At 40.1% G+C, this 17,197-nt stretch overlaps 1 protein-coding gene across 4 annotated transcripts in view; it reads left to right on the top strand.

Moving 5' to 3' along the window:
- ZFAT (zinc finger and AT-hook domain containing) overlaps positions 1–17,197 on the top strand; it is a 145,065-nt gene that overhangs the window by 61,538 nt on the left and 66,330 nt on the right. For all 4 annotated transcript variants that reach the window (XM_055703584.1, XM_027805476.2, XM_055703583.1 and 1 more), the window contains exons 2-3: positions 927–1,097; positions 9,037–9,297. In XM_055703584.1, coding sequence (XP_055559559.1) covers positions 944–1,097; positions 9,037–9,297 — 415 coding nt within the window. In that variant the 5' untranslated portion in view covers positions 927–943. The remainder of the gene's footprint in view (positions 1–926; positions 1,098–9,036; positions 9,298–17,197) is intronic.

Raw genomic sequence — 17,197 nt, 5'->3', positions numbered from 1 at the left:
TGCATAGCTGGGGTTGTCATGTGATGCAGTATTTTTCGGTTTACAGCACTACAGATATTTTGACCTTCCTCCACACTCTTTTCATTAGTGGCAGAGCCGCATCTAAGGATAATGAGCCCTGAAACCATGCACTTAACATTTTAAACTCACAGTGTATGCTCATGGTAATGTGCTACAGCAAAAATGACACAATAAAGCATACTTTTTTTATAAATAAATTTTATAAATTTTATAAAATGTATTTATTTTCTGACAAGTGTTACAATAATGAAGGAAAAGTTTCTTTTTCTCTTTTATGGTATTTTATTTTTCCTTCATTCTGTTGTTTCCAGCACTACACAAATAATCAGACAATTAGACTTGCTTAGGTGAGTTTAAGTAGGAAGGTTAAGTACCTGTAGGAAAAAACAGTGGGGTCCATGAACATAAATTAGGATTTGGAGCCCAGCTGTATTTCAGAGCTGCTTTGTAAAGAATAAAATGTTTTGCATTTATACCGATAAGATACACAACAAACCCAGACAGTGACTTATGTCTTACATAATTTTACCATATATTTGAAAAAATATGAAATTGTAACATTGTCTGATGCTGGAAGGGGAAAAAAGGTCTTAATCTATCCAGTTTCCTTTTGGGTCTTGTTAGGAAATTTTTAAGATTTGAGCTAGAAGAAATTTTTTGCCCTGTGAGGATATGGGTAGGAGTTTTAACAGTTTTGTTAATTAATGCATTTTGGGATTTATTATGAATGTCTTCATTTAATGGTGTAATATTCTTTGTTTCAGCTCATCACTCTCTGCTAAGTGTATTAAGTTAGCTGATAGTTACTGTGTTAGCTGAACCAAAATCTCAGTAACTAGCGGTCATATAAAAAACCAACTTCAATTTGGAAATATTAACTCCTCATTTTTAAACTTATTTTTCAGGGATCAGTTCCATCTTCATGTGTAAGCTTTGTAACTTATTTTCACCAAATCAAGCCGAGCTATTGTCTCATGTCTCTGAGAAGCATACAGAAGAAGGGACCAGTGTGGATGACATCATTATTCCGCTCCAACCTCTAACAGTACCCACAAACATAAACAAAGATGGAGAAGGTAAATTCATAAATTGAATGGAATGTAATTTTCAAAGTTGTTTAGTGTTTTAATGAAACAAACCTGTGGTATGGTGATTCTGCAGTGTGTATAGAACAATTTTGTTTGTATGAAGTTCGCTGTACAACTGCCACACTGAATTTCATTCAGTGCAGAATAGATTGGAGGACAGACGTGGATAAACTCAGCATGTGACAGGGGGTGATGACATTGGTCCATTAATTTTAAATGTCAAGTATAGCAAAGTCTTCTTCTTCCAGCTTTAATTTGAGCAGTGTAGCAGCAGTGTGAAGATTGTGGAAAGCAACCAGGACACCATGGATGAGGATGCGTCTTGAGTCTTAGGAATGGTGGTGTGCTTTTTGAATTGTCTAACTTGTTTGTCGTGATGTGGATAATATTAGTAGTTCTAATCCAAAAAGGAAGTGCACAATTCATAATTTAGAACTGCGCTTTGATATTGGCACTGGTAAATAAAGTACTCTTGTAGTCAGAGGTCGAATTAATTACATAGAACAGTTTTACTCTGTAGTGGAAGAAGCTACATTAATTCTAATTTTAAATTATTATAATTGCAATCCCTTGTAATATTAGCAGTGGGTTGAAAATAATTTAGACTTCATAATTATATCTTCTTTTAGACCCTTACTGAGCAGTGGATTTATATTGTTGGCAAACTCTTCCTTAAAACAGCTACTAGGATTTTCCAGTTGTTATGGTTTCTGGATTTTTAAAACTATGTGCTTATGAATAAAAAATACTCTAATATCATACTTAAAATATTTTTTATCATTAACATATGCATGTGATATTTCTTCATTTGTTTACCAGCAGTAATTTGGTAGTTATGTTAACTTAATCAACATAAGAAGACGTTTCTAATAATGGCCGTATAGTATTCAGCTATAGCTGCTATCTCTTCAGACAGTTGCTGTGGAAAAATTGCACCAGATTATTATTTCACACAATGCCTAAAATTAACAGCTCATCAGAAGAAGATGAATAAATGCCAGATCTACATCAAGTTTCAAAATGCCCTTGGATTTTTATTTTAATTGTACAAAATGAATATTCTTAAGCATGCAGCATACATCTTCCTGTCTTAACTCTTGGTTTCCTGTTATCCCTTCACTAAACTGTATTTCTGAGTACAGTGAGAGTAGTACTTCATAGCATGTCCTTATCCTTCTAGTAAAAAGGCTCTTCTGTAAACTTTTTGCATTTGTGTCAGGGACTATCTGCACTTTCTGTATTGTTTGTTGTGAAGCATATATTGAACGTTTATGAAAATAGTATGTAATTACTGTTATGATCTGAAGCAACAGAAATCAGACATATGCATCTTTTAAGAAAATAACTTTGCAAATCTAATGTAAAGTATATCATTAATATATTAAATGACATATTCATAAGTTACGTTTTTCATTATTCTTGGTGAATACTTTTCATCTTCTGATATGATCATATGGTGCCACCTTTTTCAGAGTACGTAGCCCAACTCTTTGCCATCTGCTGACAGTCAGAATGTCAAGGTAAATTACTGCCACATAGATTTCAACTCGTATTCTAGACATAGTTTAATATTTTTTGTTTCCCATCACACAGATTGATCGGAGAAGAGGGTTGTCTGTTTTGAAGTCCTATTCAATTATTTGCTGTGTTCTGTTTAAAAAAATAAGGTATTTCACAGCTGAATATAGGAATTTGGAGAGTTCTTTCAAGGCTTCAGTTTTTCCCCTCCTGTTATGGAATCTGCAGCTGATGAAACTTTAGAAGTTTATAATATACAATTTTTTCTCAGTGGACCCTTTGCAGTAATTCAGTATTGTCACTAAAAGAAGTGGTTGATGAATGACAGTCTTAGAAATCACAGCTTCCTTTTAGTATTCATTGACTGACAGATGAACATCTCTTTGTCCTTTGAAAGCACAGTGCCCCTTCCAAGTATTGGTAAACACTGTAGCTACTCCAGAGCTGGTATAGACAACTGAATGCCGAGTTGTTAATGGAGCTCTTTGTTCTGCCTGAGTAATAAATTAATGATTTTATAAGTACTGTGAACAAGCAAAGAGCTAGGCAAGTAATATGCGTTTATTACTCTAATGTTATTTTATTGGCAGTGCTCTCTGCTGAATTTTTTTTAGTCATGCCACTTTCCCGTAGTTAGGTCATGAGCGATTTAGAATTGATTTGTCTTTATCATTTTGGTAGGGTGATGTTAGAAATTTTTTATCAAGTGGAACCAAGGGTACCAGGCAGATGTTGCTGTTACACAAATTATGTGTAGGTCACATTTTGTCCAGTGCTAAAGTGTGACATCTTTGTTTGGGAAATGATAGGTATTTACTGATTAACTGTAGTCACTCCACTGTCACATAGGGTTTCCTTTCATAACTTTTCACACTGATTTCCATCTCCTTCAAAGTGCTTGTCAAAACTCTACTTTTTTCTGCTTCTAATTAGTCAGATTGGAAATTATTTGAGGGACAGCATCAATGGCTCTAGCTTCATCTATTCATAATACTGTTCCCTGATGGATCGTTCTTTGTTTTAGGCTGTGTATGCATTACAGGATACATGCTCTATTGATTCTAAAACCTTGAAGAGTTACAGTCTGAGTATCATAATTTTTTTCCAAGATGTTTAATTAATTAAGGTCACTTTAAAACTGTGGTACATGCATCAGCCTTATCCTTAACTTGAACATAGGATGCAACTAGAGCATGCATTCATGCTTGCAGGGTAAGAGGTGTTCCTAGGTGCCATGATATATACATGTAACAGTAACAAAATAAAGCTGCGGATGAGATTTATTTGCATGTATTTGTATGACACCTTGTGTAAAAGATTCTGAATACAGCCATATACCGTTGTAATTGATGAAATAAAAATCTTAAGCTTTTTATACTGACTTTTGAGGAAGAGTTCAGGTTGCATAATGCATTTAGCTGTTAAAATTTGGCCAAGATGTTCAAGTAGAACACCTGCACAAGTGTTTTGTGATTTCTGACAAACTTTGTTTGAACCACGCTACAGCTGGCAGTGTGATGACTGTTGAGTGACTCACTTAAACAGGTTAGGGGGAAAAGGGCTGTTTAATAGTCTTTTATCTCCTACTCTTCCAGAGTCAGAGATATTTGCCCCCTGACATCATTAAAATGGCTACTGAAGATGTTTTATACATGTGTAACTTCAGTTATATATGTGATTGAGTTAAGGCTGAGGGGTAGAAGACCAGGGCAGAAACCGTGTATAGTCTTAACCATTTATTGCATTTCCCCATACATAATAAAGTGAATTTGGAAAATCCTACCCTTTAAGGGTGCTTTCCTTTAGTAGATCAGTTTTGGTAAAACTTGGTTTTGAGGCAAAGACTGTACTGATGATCATTAAGCCCAGGGGAATCCACCGTGCCGATGTGCCAGGATCTACATGGTCTACAGTCTAATCTATGAAGAGTTAAGAATACTCAACAGTGAAGTAACTGTTACTTTAATTTTGTTTTCTTTCATTCAACTTAGTTTACTGTAAAAATAAACTTTAAAAAATGTTGTCTAGGCCCTAGTGCTCTGGAGGGCTGGTTGTGGACCTCTATTTTCACATAGCATGCTCCCAGACAAGTAATTAATAGGAATGATCAGTAGAATCTGATTGAGATGTATGTGTGTGTGCGTGTGTGTGTATATATATATATATATATATTGCTTAGCTAAACATCATGGGATTAATTAAATATAATTCTGCAGTATGGTAATGTGAAGACCTCATAAATGGAAATGTTCTGTGTTACTCATGTTCTGAATATTTTTGAGACAATTGTTATTAAATGGACTGATTTGGAGAAGCTTTTGTGAACAATTCCTATGAAGGAACAGTATAAAAATAGACATAGAGTTGATTTCATTATAATCTTTTTGAAGTGCCTTTTTTATGTCTTTGAGTGCCTAATTATATAGCACAGAATGTCTTCCCCGAATATTGCCATTGCTCATCCAGTGCTGGTCGATGTGAAGATTGGTTTCAGTGAGTCTGTGATGAGTTTAAAAGCCCCAGAAACAGCTAACTTGTTCTTAGGGGAACAGGATCTTGCATTTAGTATCTTTTTAATGACCAATTTAAAACTGCTACTCCTGACTAATCCTTGCGGTAAGTGTTGGGTGGGGTTTTTTATTTATTTATTTAATGTGCTACCTTTATTTTTAACAGTTAAGCGGATTCTTTTTTCTGGCAAGCAATGAAGTTTCTGATTTACTTGGTTATGGTCTAACAGAGGAATGGCAATGTACCACTGTTGGGTGACCGTGCCTTGGCAGTCTGAGGTGTGCTTTGAACTGTGATTGGTACAATGCAGCATGAATGGCTGGCTGTTGGCAAGCTAGGTGGAGAAAGACAGCTGGAATTTATGGTCATGTGCATCTGGCATTGCTAGCTTAAAGTAGCTTCAGATACATTTTGTCCTGGAGAGAGGAAAAGAAGGAGCAAGGAAATGAAACGACTGTCATAAGCCTCAGAAGTTTGTATCAGTTGCCCATACCCAGGCTTATGTCGCTGGTATGTTGCTACCCAGTGCTTGCCGCTTCTTAAATCTTTGAGAATTTAAACCCACTTCTTAAATCTTTGAAAACTGCTGCAAATTCTCCTACTGGTAGGCTCATTTACAAACATTTGTAAAATTTACACATTCTTTAGATGTTTGCCACACTATTAGTATTAGTACTACTAATTAGTAGCCACAGTGATAAGAACTTCAATTTTGTAGGCCACAGAAGAGAATCTACCACCAGACTTCTAAAGGAGCAGTTTTCACATTTCCACTTGTATACAAATTTCTGTTTCAATTTCTGTCTTAATGTGAAAGTGCTGTTCTTTTCATTATGTATACATTAAAACACTCAAGAAGTAGTATATGTCTTTTACCTGATTCTACATAATTGCTTTTACTTGGGTAATCTGATGATCGCATTGTAAAAGAATGAAAAGAATATCATAGCAGAGAATATGGTGGTTGCATTCACTTTTTTGATCCTGGGATTACTTGATTACTTTATAGTAACCTGGATAATATCCACATCTGTATTCCTCATAGTGTGTTTGACACATTAGCAAACTCTGACCATTTTACAGGTTGACATGAAGATAAATGTTGTTTGTTTGCTTGTTTTAATTGCATGTTAATTTCTTTTAACTCAAGGCACCAAATATTGATTGCTGCAATTGATGGATATCAAAATAACATGAATGGTAGCAAAGAGCAGTTTTGAGAGCACTAAAATCACCCCTCTTTTTGGCTCATAATTGACAAAACTACCTTTACTGGAGTGCAGTAGCACAGAAATTCAGAACACTGCTGATGGAGGGCTGCAAAAACTTAAGTGAAAGGGTTGCTTTTTTCCTATTTATAATGAGGCTTTTAGTGTTCTTATTAAATTATATTTAAGCAGATAAGTATTCAGTTGCTCCTGTAACATGATAGAATGCTTTCTTTTTCACTTGATATTAATTACATGATTAACTTAAAGCTATGAGTCTCTGTATGTAGGGGGTTTTTTTGTCTAGTATACTTAAGGGAAATGTTGAACAGATTTTGAATAAGATGCTGTCACCACCTCCTGTTCTCTTCCATCATCTTCCCTTAAGATTCCTTGAGGTCATTAATTTTTCCATATGCTCTAAGTCAACCAATTTAGTAAGGTCTTTTGGCACATGTACTTGAAAATTTATTTGAGGTTTGGGATTTTTTTTATATTCTCTCCTTTCATGATTTTTCAGACTTTTACATTGTCAGTCTCAGTTTATCAGGCAGAAGGTAGACTATACTGATAAATACTTGATAAAAAGCTTCAGACAGCTCTTAATTTTTATTCTTGATATGCACTGGTTTTGGTGAAAGTTTCTGGAGCAGGAGCAGGAGAAATGTAAGTTGTTTCTCATAAGAGGCACAATTTATGTGTAGTACTGCCAGTCTGTTTTAGCTTGAGTAATCTCAAGATACTTTCAAGCCTGTGGAACTGCAACAGTTACTTAATTCTTTCTTATAACCCAGAAGACGTATTTCATAATTCTCCCATCTGTGCTGTGCAACTAAACCCCACCCCACGCCCCAAAACAAAGAAAACCCAAGCCAATAGTAAAAGCATGAAATTCTGAGAAGAATTTTATTTTTTATTTTTGAACAAGTCTCAAGATTTGGAAATATTTAGATGTAAGAAAATTTTCAGGGACTTCTTTGCTGTGACTACCGTAAGCTGAAACATGCACATTTAACTTTGCTTGTTTTTTTCCTGAGCATTAAAAACAGAGTTCTCGGCATAATTTTTGTATGTGCCAGTCCTTTGTTTCTCTCTGACATTACAAAGATGATGGCTGACAGATGCTTTGTACCTGTTCTGTTTCACTTAGCACATTTTAATGTACATTATACTCCTGGATATCAGGCTCTATTACCTTTTAATTCTCAAAGTTGGAATTCACTGCACATAACTGAAGGTGCTTAAACTGGGATGCTAGTCACCCTGGGATCCAGAGATGATTCAGGTCTTATGTGAATCTGAACTGTACTCTGAAGAGTAGTTTCTCTGTTCCTTCAATAGAGAAAACAAATATTAACTAATTTGAGCGCTCAAGTGTCTAACAGTAGATAAAATGAATCCTAAAAGCTTGGAAGAAGCCTGACTCTGTCCCATGTCTCCATACACCATCAGGCAAGCTCTTTTTGATACACACTGATTTTTCCCTCTACGCGGACTAGATAGACATCGCCAGATGTCTGCTCAGACTCAAAAAAATATTTAAATGCTACCACGCTGTGCTGTTTGTGAACCAACAGTTTCTTGCAGAAGAGCGAGTTCAAAGTAAATAACTAAAATCTGTCCAATAACAATTGGATAATTCCTCGAGAAGCACAGCGTAAAGAAGTAAAAAACAAGCAAGCAACCCTGAGATTAACAAGAAGGATAAAGACTGGTAGAGACTGATCCTTTTCATTGTATTAAACTAAGCTAGGGTGAAATCTCCTACAATAACTTGATCGCTATCTGGAAGTTTCCCCCCTTCCCTCTTGGTATCTGCTTTTGTTGACTGAAAGTTTTCTTGGGATCTAATCGGTTTGGTCCGTGGAGTCAACAGTTACAGCTGTGAGCAGATGATAGCAAATTTTTGAAATAACTACAGCAGTAAAGAGGGAAGTCTTAAGCAGGAGATGAGAGTGTGACCTTTTTATGTTGTTATGCATTCTGTGTTCACTATATCTCATTGATTTTATCAGTGTCTCCTCTACAAAAATATGGAAATGGAAAGTTAAGTTGGATTTGTTAAGAATTGTGGATGACTTCTGGTTTTAATTGCTTGAAATACTCATCAAGGAAACATTTTTTGCATGACTTCTGGAGTTTATTTGCTGCGGACAATTTTTTATACCGACTTCTGGCTAGAAAGCGCTAACAACAAAGAATCACAGGAAATGTTAGAGAGTGATTTTTCAATTTATTAAAAGGACAATGAACTTTTGTTTTTAAAAAATAGAACATTTTTCTCTGAAGACATCTCAATACTTCAGCAATTTCATTGAGAGTGATTTAAATTTAAAAGGCTTTTTCAGAGTGTCAGAACACAGCAGAGCAACTTTGTAGAATATGCCTGCTGATACAGTTATACAACAATCAAAAAGGGTGCTTGCAGTGTAACTTCTGTAAAACTATGGCACTTTGACATCTGCCAATCTCAGTAACACAGATGTTGTTGCTTTGCAGCTAGCAGAAATGCCAGCAAATATCCCTCCTTAAAAACAAGTTTATGTGAAGCTGACGTTTTTTTAAGCTTTAGGGATGTAGGCTCTTGAACTTCATTTAATATTCCTGTTTTTCAAAGATCAGGTGAATATTGGCAAATTAGCTGTGGAATTTAATTATAGCTTCTTTTTAACTTTAGCTTTCTTTTCTAGATCTTCTTGTAGTGAAGAGGAAAAGAGGCAGACCAAAAGGGTCTACTAAGAAGTTTTGTGTGGATGAAGATGTGGCAGAAAATAACCCTGTTCCAAGCGAAGAAACTCCACCTGGGACAGAAGAAGGACTGGAACTGTCTGAAGTCTCACCAGGCAGCTTGGAATGTAAGAAATGCAATCGGAAGTTCTCCAACACACGTCAGCTGAGGAAACATATCTGCATTATTGTTTTAAATGAAGGAGAGGAAGAAGGAGATGGAGGTAAGAAACTAATGGAAAGTGTGTTTCCATCCTGTGACCTGATTGGTAATGACTTGTAATCATCAGAGTTAATTTTAAATGTAATGTAATTGCCTGTTTCTTTTAACAGAAAAAGCATGTTGAAGCAAAACAGAATAAAGTCAGAAAAGGTATTTTAATTTTCAAAAAGGTCAAGATGTTTATTGCACTAATGATTGTTCTAAACTCCCTGAAATGCTTCTTCTGTGTAAGCAACTGTTCTGTTTCTCACAAAGAGGGTTACAGTTTTCCAGTGAGAGGCGGTACTGGCCACATAGGTCAGTATCACGCATTGGTGAGGAAGGATGGCTCTGTGGAGGTATTTCTGTCCTGTGACTTGGAAAACCTGAATTCTGTCCTGTTCTTTTAATAGATTTAAAGACTGCTTTTCCAGATGGCTCGTTTTACTGTATAAAAAGTAATGCCACACTCACCTCTTCTATTTTACAAAACTTTATGTGAATGACTCATTGGAGAATGAGAGTTCATTGTTTAAATTTAGCTTTAAGATTGCTTTGAATATATTCAGCCTCCCAAAAGTTTTAGAATAGAACAGAATAAAACAGAACATAGGTCCTTCATTTGAAAGGCACCTACAGTGATCATCTAGTCCAACTGCCTGACTACTTCAGGGCTGACCAAAAGTTAAAGCATGTTGTTAAGGGCACTGTCCAAATGCCTCTTAAACACTGACAGGCTTGGGGCACCGACCACCTCTCTAGGAAGCCTGTTTAAAAAGACAACGGTGAATATTCATTTAGACTAGACTATAGACTAGGTCATCTAGTCCAACTGCCTATTTAACTTTGCTCAAAGGGAATGTCAGTATGCATACAAAGGAATAAATTTGTCCAAATTATCTGAGTTTATGTTTGCGTCAAAATTAGACTTTTGCTTTTGCCTAGCTTCTTAGCATGATATCCTGTTCCTTCTACTTGTAGACAGAATTTGCCCTTGAATTTCCTCCAGTTTTCTGTTAGCCTTTTGTGTCCAGTCTGTTGCCATGATACACAACTACTATGACTATTTTACTTTCAGTGAGATGCTGTGGCAAAAACTATTTAAAATGGGCTTTCAATATGTTGACAGAGCACAGAAACTTGTTTTGATAAAGTACCTGGTTATTTTTTTAACTATCATCAGTGGTAGGATTTTTCAAGTGTACATAGTGACCTTTATTCCAGCTGTCTCATCTCTGACATCACAAGTATCCATGCCCTTTGTGGTTTGTATGTGCTAGGTATGGTGTTAATATTTGCATTATTTTGGCAGCAATGTTGCCTTTTCTAATTTTTTTTTTAAATCTCAGATCAGAGAATAAGCTCAAATTAACTGTTCTTGATCTTTCAGCTTATTAGTGCTCCTAAATCTTATCTTGATCAGTTTTGGTATAAAACGCACTGGCAGATTTTTCAAAGGAAGTTGTTCATCCTTTTCCTTCTTTGAAAACAAAATAGACTCAATTTTGGACAGATGAAACATTTATTTATTGTCTGGCAAAAGCAAACCTATCAAACAAAGTAAGTTATTCTTGAGCAGCAGCAAATAACAAAGGCTTCTAGTTGTTGGTGACTGGTGCAGCTGGATTGTCTCCAGCCCAAAGCTTCCTGCTTTGACTGCAGACATTGAAGGTGTTGGGGGCTGGTTTTATCCTGAGGGGATAATTCTTCCTTGAATACATCTGAGAAATTCAGTCTTCAGCCAGCTACTGATTACTGAACCATCACAGGAAAACTTTTCACTTTTGGCTTTGCCATATGAACCGCTTTGGGACAACTTTTCAATTTCTGAATACGTAGATGAAACTAGCTTGTGAATTATTATTATCCTTTAAGAAAATGTGGTTACATTGAGTAGCTCAAAACTTTGTGAGGAGTGGACAAGAACAATACGGTCTGTGCCTAGGACTGTTTGCCATGCTTGTGTCGCTTTACCAGCTCAGAAAACATGTTCTTTAAAATTTGAGCTCTTGGTGTTGAATTGCTATCAGATTCAATTTTCATTATGAAGAAAGTTTTGAGGATGATGGGTTATTCTTCGAAATGTGAACAAGAAAAGTCTAAACTTGAAAAGACAAGCAAAGAATTAAATTACAAATGTGTTTTTATTTGTTCATGTATTTTCATGAGGACCTTCTAATGATATAAAAATTAAAAAAAATAAAATACTTACCCAAAGGCACCAAGATTCTTAGTTTTCAAAGTTGGTGTCAGAGTCCCTGAACTAGAGGTTTCACCCATATCGTTAGCAACTGAAAGCTGTTAAACTCATTAATTTTTCTAAGTGCATTACAAAGCTGTCCGGTCTTCAAGTTTTCAGTATGTTCTGTGTTAATGAGTTTAAGAGCATTAGTACATAGTCTGTGAAATAGTACTTCTGCTCGTTTCTTAAACCCGATGCTGCTCGTTCCATTGGGGAATAATAGTTCTGTATTACCTCTTGCATAACGTTTATGATTTAGAAATCTTCATATTTGCATTTAGATTATTCTTATCCTGTCTGAGTTGTAACTAACAGACTAACTAGACTATATGGAAATTGCTTACACATCTGGCCAGGCTTATTCTTCTCAGCAGCTCTGCTGTAACTGTTTTGAGATGGAGGACCAAAACTATAGGTGGTGTTCAGTACACAAAAGCATCCCTGGTTTATACCATGGCATGAATTTTTTTTTTTCTGTTCTGTTCTCTTCTTAATGATTCCTCAGATTATGTTTGATTTTTCTGACTATTGCTGAGTTTTGAACTTACATTTTCAGGGAACTATTTAGAAAGACAGTCAGATCTTTCCTGTTGCTTAAGAGTCAGTTTAGAGCCCATTGCTTTATCGTAAACTTTTTTGTGTATGTGCTTTGTTTTGCGTTTATTGTCACTGTAGGTAGGAGTATGTTTCAGACTAGCACCTGTCTGCATATGTGTTTATGCACGAGATTTTCTAAGCTGTAATTATACCCAGCAAAGATCAAGTCAGTGCTTTAGGGGGAGCCTGTGGAGCCACACAGGGTTAGCTGCATTGCTTCTAGGCCTCGTTGACTGTGTTAACTAGAGCTCTGTCTATAATGGCCATTTAGAAACGTAGCGTGTGGGAGCCTTAATCTCGTTTAATTCCAAGTTATTCTGTCACCAGTTACTGATTATTGAAAGACCTTTCTGTAGCTTCATTGTCCTCAAATGGAGTTGAATTTTAAGTGTATCATACACAGATAGTGGTGTAGCTGACTCAGCACATAGTATTGCAGTTTACACTGGGTATTTATTTTGTGTCTGTGTTTTTGTGTGTTTATAATTTTTAACAAATACTTCAGTTACTTGAGCAGATGTGGTTGATAATAACATTTTCTAGTGTAAACTATCCCTGAGACAAAAACATCTTGAAATCACACTTATTTTGGTGTATGTGAGGAAAAGAGCACTGAAATTTCTATTTCAATGAGATTTCTCTATTACTGAAGTTCTTAGAGCTAAATGGAGAATTTTACTGAGGATCTCTGAACCTTCCAGAGGTACGTTATCTTCTCTTGCATTTCAGACACAGTAGCTAAGAGTGGCTAAAAATCATAAGAAGCTTTGACTGCAAGTTCTTCAGTCGTAGGCATTGACCTCTTGCCTAATACATAAGGGTTGTTTTTTCCCCCATTTTTATCCATGTCTTTCCAACTTGAAAATACTTTTATCTGGTTTTCTAATGCTTCTGAGATTTTTCCGTAGTATATATTTTACTGCTTTCTCATGTTATTTAATTTGTTGCAAAGTTTAGCACTAAATGGACAACGGATTAAAAATCAAGAATGTTTTCACTTTGCACTGGATCTGGCTGGGATGGAGTTAATTTTCTTTGTAGCAGCTCATAGAATCATAGAGTCATTGAGCTTGGAAAAGGCCTTTTAGATCATCAAGTCCAACCATTAACCCAGGACTGCCAAGTCCACCACTAAACCCTATCTCTAAGCACATTTTTTGAATGCTTCCAGGGATGGTGATTCCACCACCTCCCTGGGAGGCCTGTTCCAGTGCTTGACCACCCTTTCAGTGAAGGAATTTTTCCTAATATCCAATCTAAACCTCCCCTGGGGCAACTTGGGTTCATTTTCTCTTGTCCTGTTGGCTGTTACCTGGGAGAAGAGACCGAATCCCACCTGCCTACAGCCCCCTGTCAGGTAGCTGTGAGGAACAATAAGGTCCCTCCTGAGCCTCCTTTTCTCCAGGCTGAACAACCCCAGTTCCCTCAGCTTCTCCTCAGGAGACTTGTGCTCCAGACCCTGCACCAGCTTTGCTGCTCTTCTCTGGCACACGCTCCAGCACCTCAATTTCTTTGTTGAAGTGAGGGCCCCAAAACTGAACACAGTATTCGAGGTGTGGCCTCACCAGTGCCAAGTACAGGGGGACATTTACTGCCCCTGTCCTGCTGGCCACACTGTCTCTGATACAGGCCAGGATGCCATTGGCCTCCTTGGCCACCTGGGCATCCGAGTGCAGGACCTGGCACTTCTGCTTGTTGAATTTCATACAGTTGGCATTGGCCCATCAGTCCAGCCAGTCCAGGTCCCTCTGCAGAGCCTTCCGACCCTCAAGCAGATCAACACTCCTGTCCAGCTTGGTGTTGTCTGGAAATGTCCTGAGGGTGTGCACTCAATGCCCCTGTCCAGATCATTGATAAAGACATTAACCAGGACTGGCCCCAGTACCGAGCCCTGGGGCACACCACTTGTGACCGGCCACCAGCTGGATGTAACTCCATCCACCACCCCTCTTTGGGCTCGGCCATCCAGCCAGGTTTTAACCCAGCACAGAGCACACCCATCCGAGCCATGAGCTGCCAGTGTCTCCAGGAGATGCTGTGGGAGATGGTGTCAAAGGCTTTACTGAGGTCCAGGTCAACAACATCCACAGCCTTTCCCTCATCCAGGAAGTGGGTCACCTTGTCATAGGAGGAGATCAGGTTTGTCAAGAAGGACTTGCTTTTCATAAACTCACGCTGGCTGGGCCTGAAACCCTGGCTGTCCTGTATGTGCCATGTGATGATGCTCAGGATGATCTGCTCCATAACCTTCCCTGGCACTGAGGTCAGGCTGACAGGCCTGTAGTTCCCCAGATCCTCCTTCCAACCCTTCTCGTAGATGGGCATCACATTGGCTGACCTCCAGCCTCTGGGACCTCTCCAGTTAGCTAAGACTGCTGATAAATGATGGAGAGCAACTTGGTGAGCTCTTCTGTCAGCTCCCTCAGTATGCTCAGGTGGATCCCGTCTGGCCCCATTGACTTGTGCATGTCTAAGTGGAGCAGCAGGTCACTAATTGTTCCCTCCTGGACTGTGGGGACTTCATTCTGCTCCTCCCTGTCCTCAAACACAGGGGGCTGAGTACCCTGACAGTAACTGGTACTGCTATTAAAGACTGAGACAAAGAAGGCATCAGGACCTCAGCCTTTTCCTCATCCTTTGTGGGAATGTTCCCCACCACAATCAATTAACAGATGGAGATTATCCTTGGCCCTCCTTTTGTTTCTAATGTATTTGTAAAAACATTTTTGTTCTTTTATGGCAGTAGCCAGCTTAAGTTCTAGCTGGGCTTTCACCTTTCTAATTTTCTCCCTGCATAACTAATGACATCCTTATAGTCCTCTTAGAGTTGCTTGCCCCTTCTTCCAAAGGTAGTAAATTCTTTTTTTTCCCTGAATTCTCTTTTTTTTCCCCTGATGCGGTGTTTTTGATTTGTGACCAAAATAATGCTGATGACACACTAATTTTTAGTTGTTGCTAAAGTATGCTAAACATATAAATAATGGAAAAATATATTGATATTCCATGTGATATTCTTTATTGAGAGAAAAATAATACATGATTTGAGCTGCAGATACAGTATTAGGAAAGGTTTCCAATTGATAAAATGTTTTGCTGCCTTTTATAGATCCACAAAGGGAGTGTTGAAATCCTTATCAAATTGGACATTTAAACTTAAAATGAATAAATCACTACAGAACTCTATTGAACCTGCAGTATATATTGGTCAGAGGTAAAACTGGTGGATATAACAGGCCTTTGCTGCTCTCTGCTTGCGTGATCAGTGATCCACACTGACCTCCCAGAGGTCGGAATCTCGTTGATAGTTCTCCCACTCTTTCAGGAGTCACCAAGCCTTACTGGTTACTGACATCTTCTGTGCATCGAATTAAATCGTTTGATGCATAATGACCACCTTCTGAGCCAATTCACTAAAACAGCACGAAAAAAGTGTTACTTTTTTGCACCTGCGGCGGGCTGGCCATGCCGGAGGGCAGGTGCCCCCCTGCCCGCTCTGTCCCTGCCCTCCTCAGCCGGGCAGGGGGCAGAGAATGTAACGACAGGCCCGTGGGTCGGGGTGGGGGCAGGGAGAGATCGCTCCCCAGTGACCGTCACAGGCACAACCCAGGTCTGCCCCGGGGAAAGTCAGAGCGGGCCAGTGAGAAATAAACCCGCCCCTCAAAGCACCTTCCGCAGCGCTCCCTTCTCCCCGGGCGCAGCTCGGCTCCTGCCCGTCCCTGCCCCCTCCCAGCAGCAGCACAGGGCTACGGGCACTGAGGGCCGCGCTCAGCTTCTCGCTCCTTGTCTCCCCCGCTCCTCGTTCCTCTCTTTCCCTGCCGCAGCGTGTCCCCCCCGCGGGCGCAGCCCCCCCGGCCCAGCCGGCCCCAGCCCCCCCGCCCCCGGGGGCACAGGCCCTGCCCCAGCCCGGCCCCAGCCCGGGCTCCTCCCCGCGGGGCCACAGGCCCTGCCCGGAGCTGCCCCGGCGCCGCTGCCCGCGGGTCACAGCCCCCTGCGGGCACCCCCTGCCCCGGGGGGGGCCCTGCCCGGGCTGCGGGGGGGGAGCTGCTCCCCCGGGGGCTCCGCGGGCCGGGGGCGCCGCGGGCTGGGGGGGAATCTCTGCTCCGGGCCGGGAGCGGCTCCGGCCCCTCCGGCGCTGCCCGGGGGCTGCAGGGCCGCGGCTCCCACACAGCTCGCTCCTCTCCCGCTGCAAGTTGCTGTGCGGGTTGTTCCCGCTTCTTCAATACGTTCTCTCAGAGGCGCTGCCGCCGGCGCTGATGGGCTCGGCCTGGGCCGCCGGCGGGGCCGTCCCAGCGGCGGGGCCATCCCAGCCGTGTGTCCATCCCAGCGGCGGGGCCATCCCAGCTGTGTGTCCATCCCAGCGGCATGTCCATCTCACAGTGGCTGGAACTGGCCCCGTGTGACACAGGGGAAGCTTCTGGCAGCTTCTCACAGAAGCCCCCCCTGTACCACACCCCCTAACTACTACCCCCCAACTACCAAAACCTTGCCATGCAAACCCACTGCAGCACAGAATTAAAATATGTCTGTTGTGCTTACAAATCCTAATTGTACATGCTCTCTTCAGGAGGGGGCAAATTTGCTTAGGAAAGTTGCTGTGATTCAAGCAGAGCTGTGTCTACACCTATTTATTTTTATTTGGTTAAAACAAATTACTGTTTTTGACTAATGATTTGGATCTGGCTGGCTGGTGGTGCTGCCATCCATTCTCTTTATTGGAAGACAAAACTGGAGGTGTTGAGGTTGCTCCTGAACAGCCATGTGTCTTTACTGTGTCTGCCCCCAGCCAGAAAACAGGGCTGCTTCAGCCTCTGCCGCTGGGGCGGGATGGGTTCAAGGCTTTTGGCTGTTGCTGGATTGAAGCAGTTCCCCAGCAGCTGCCTCTAAGGTCAGTTGTTTTGGGAGGCAGGCAACAGGTAATTATTTTAACCACCATCCCTCTCCCACACCACAGCATAGCTGAATCGCTGACAGATAGAAGGGAGGACATTTGATGCCTGGGGAATGGGATTTGGGTGGAAGACAGATTACAGCAGTGGACAGGTTCTCTTCTCTGGAGTGAACCATTCATTCCTACTGAATTGGG

Source organism: Falco cherrug, chromosome 3 (genome assembly GCF_023634085.1).
Source record: "Falco cherrug isolate bFalChe1 chromosome 3, bFalChe1.pri, whole genome shotgun sequence".
In the NCBI taxonomy this organism is placed as follows: domain Eukaryota; kingdom Metazoa; phylum Chordata; class Aves; order Falconiformes; family Falconidae; genus Falco; species Falco cherrug.
Note: the sequence above shows the minus strand (reverse complement) of the source record. Positions and strands in the feature narration are given on the sequence as shown.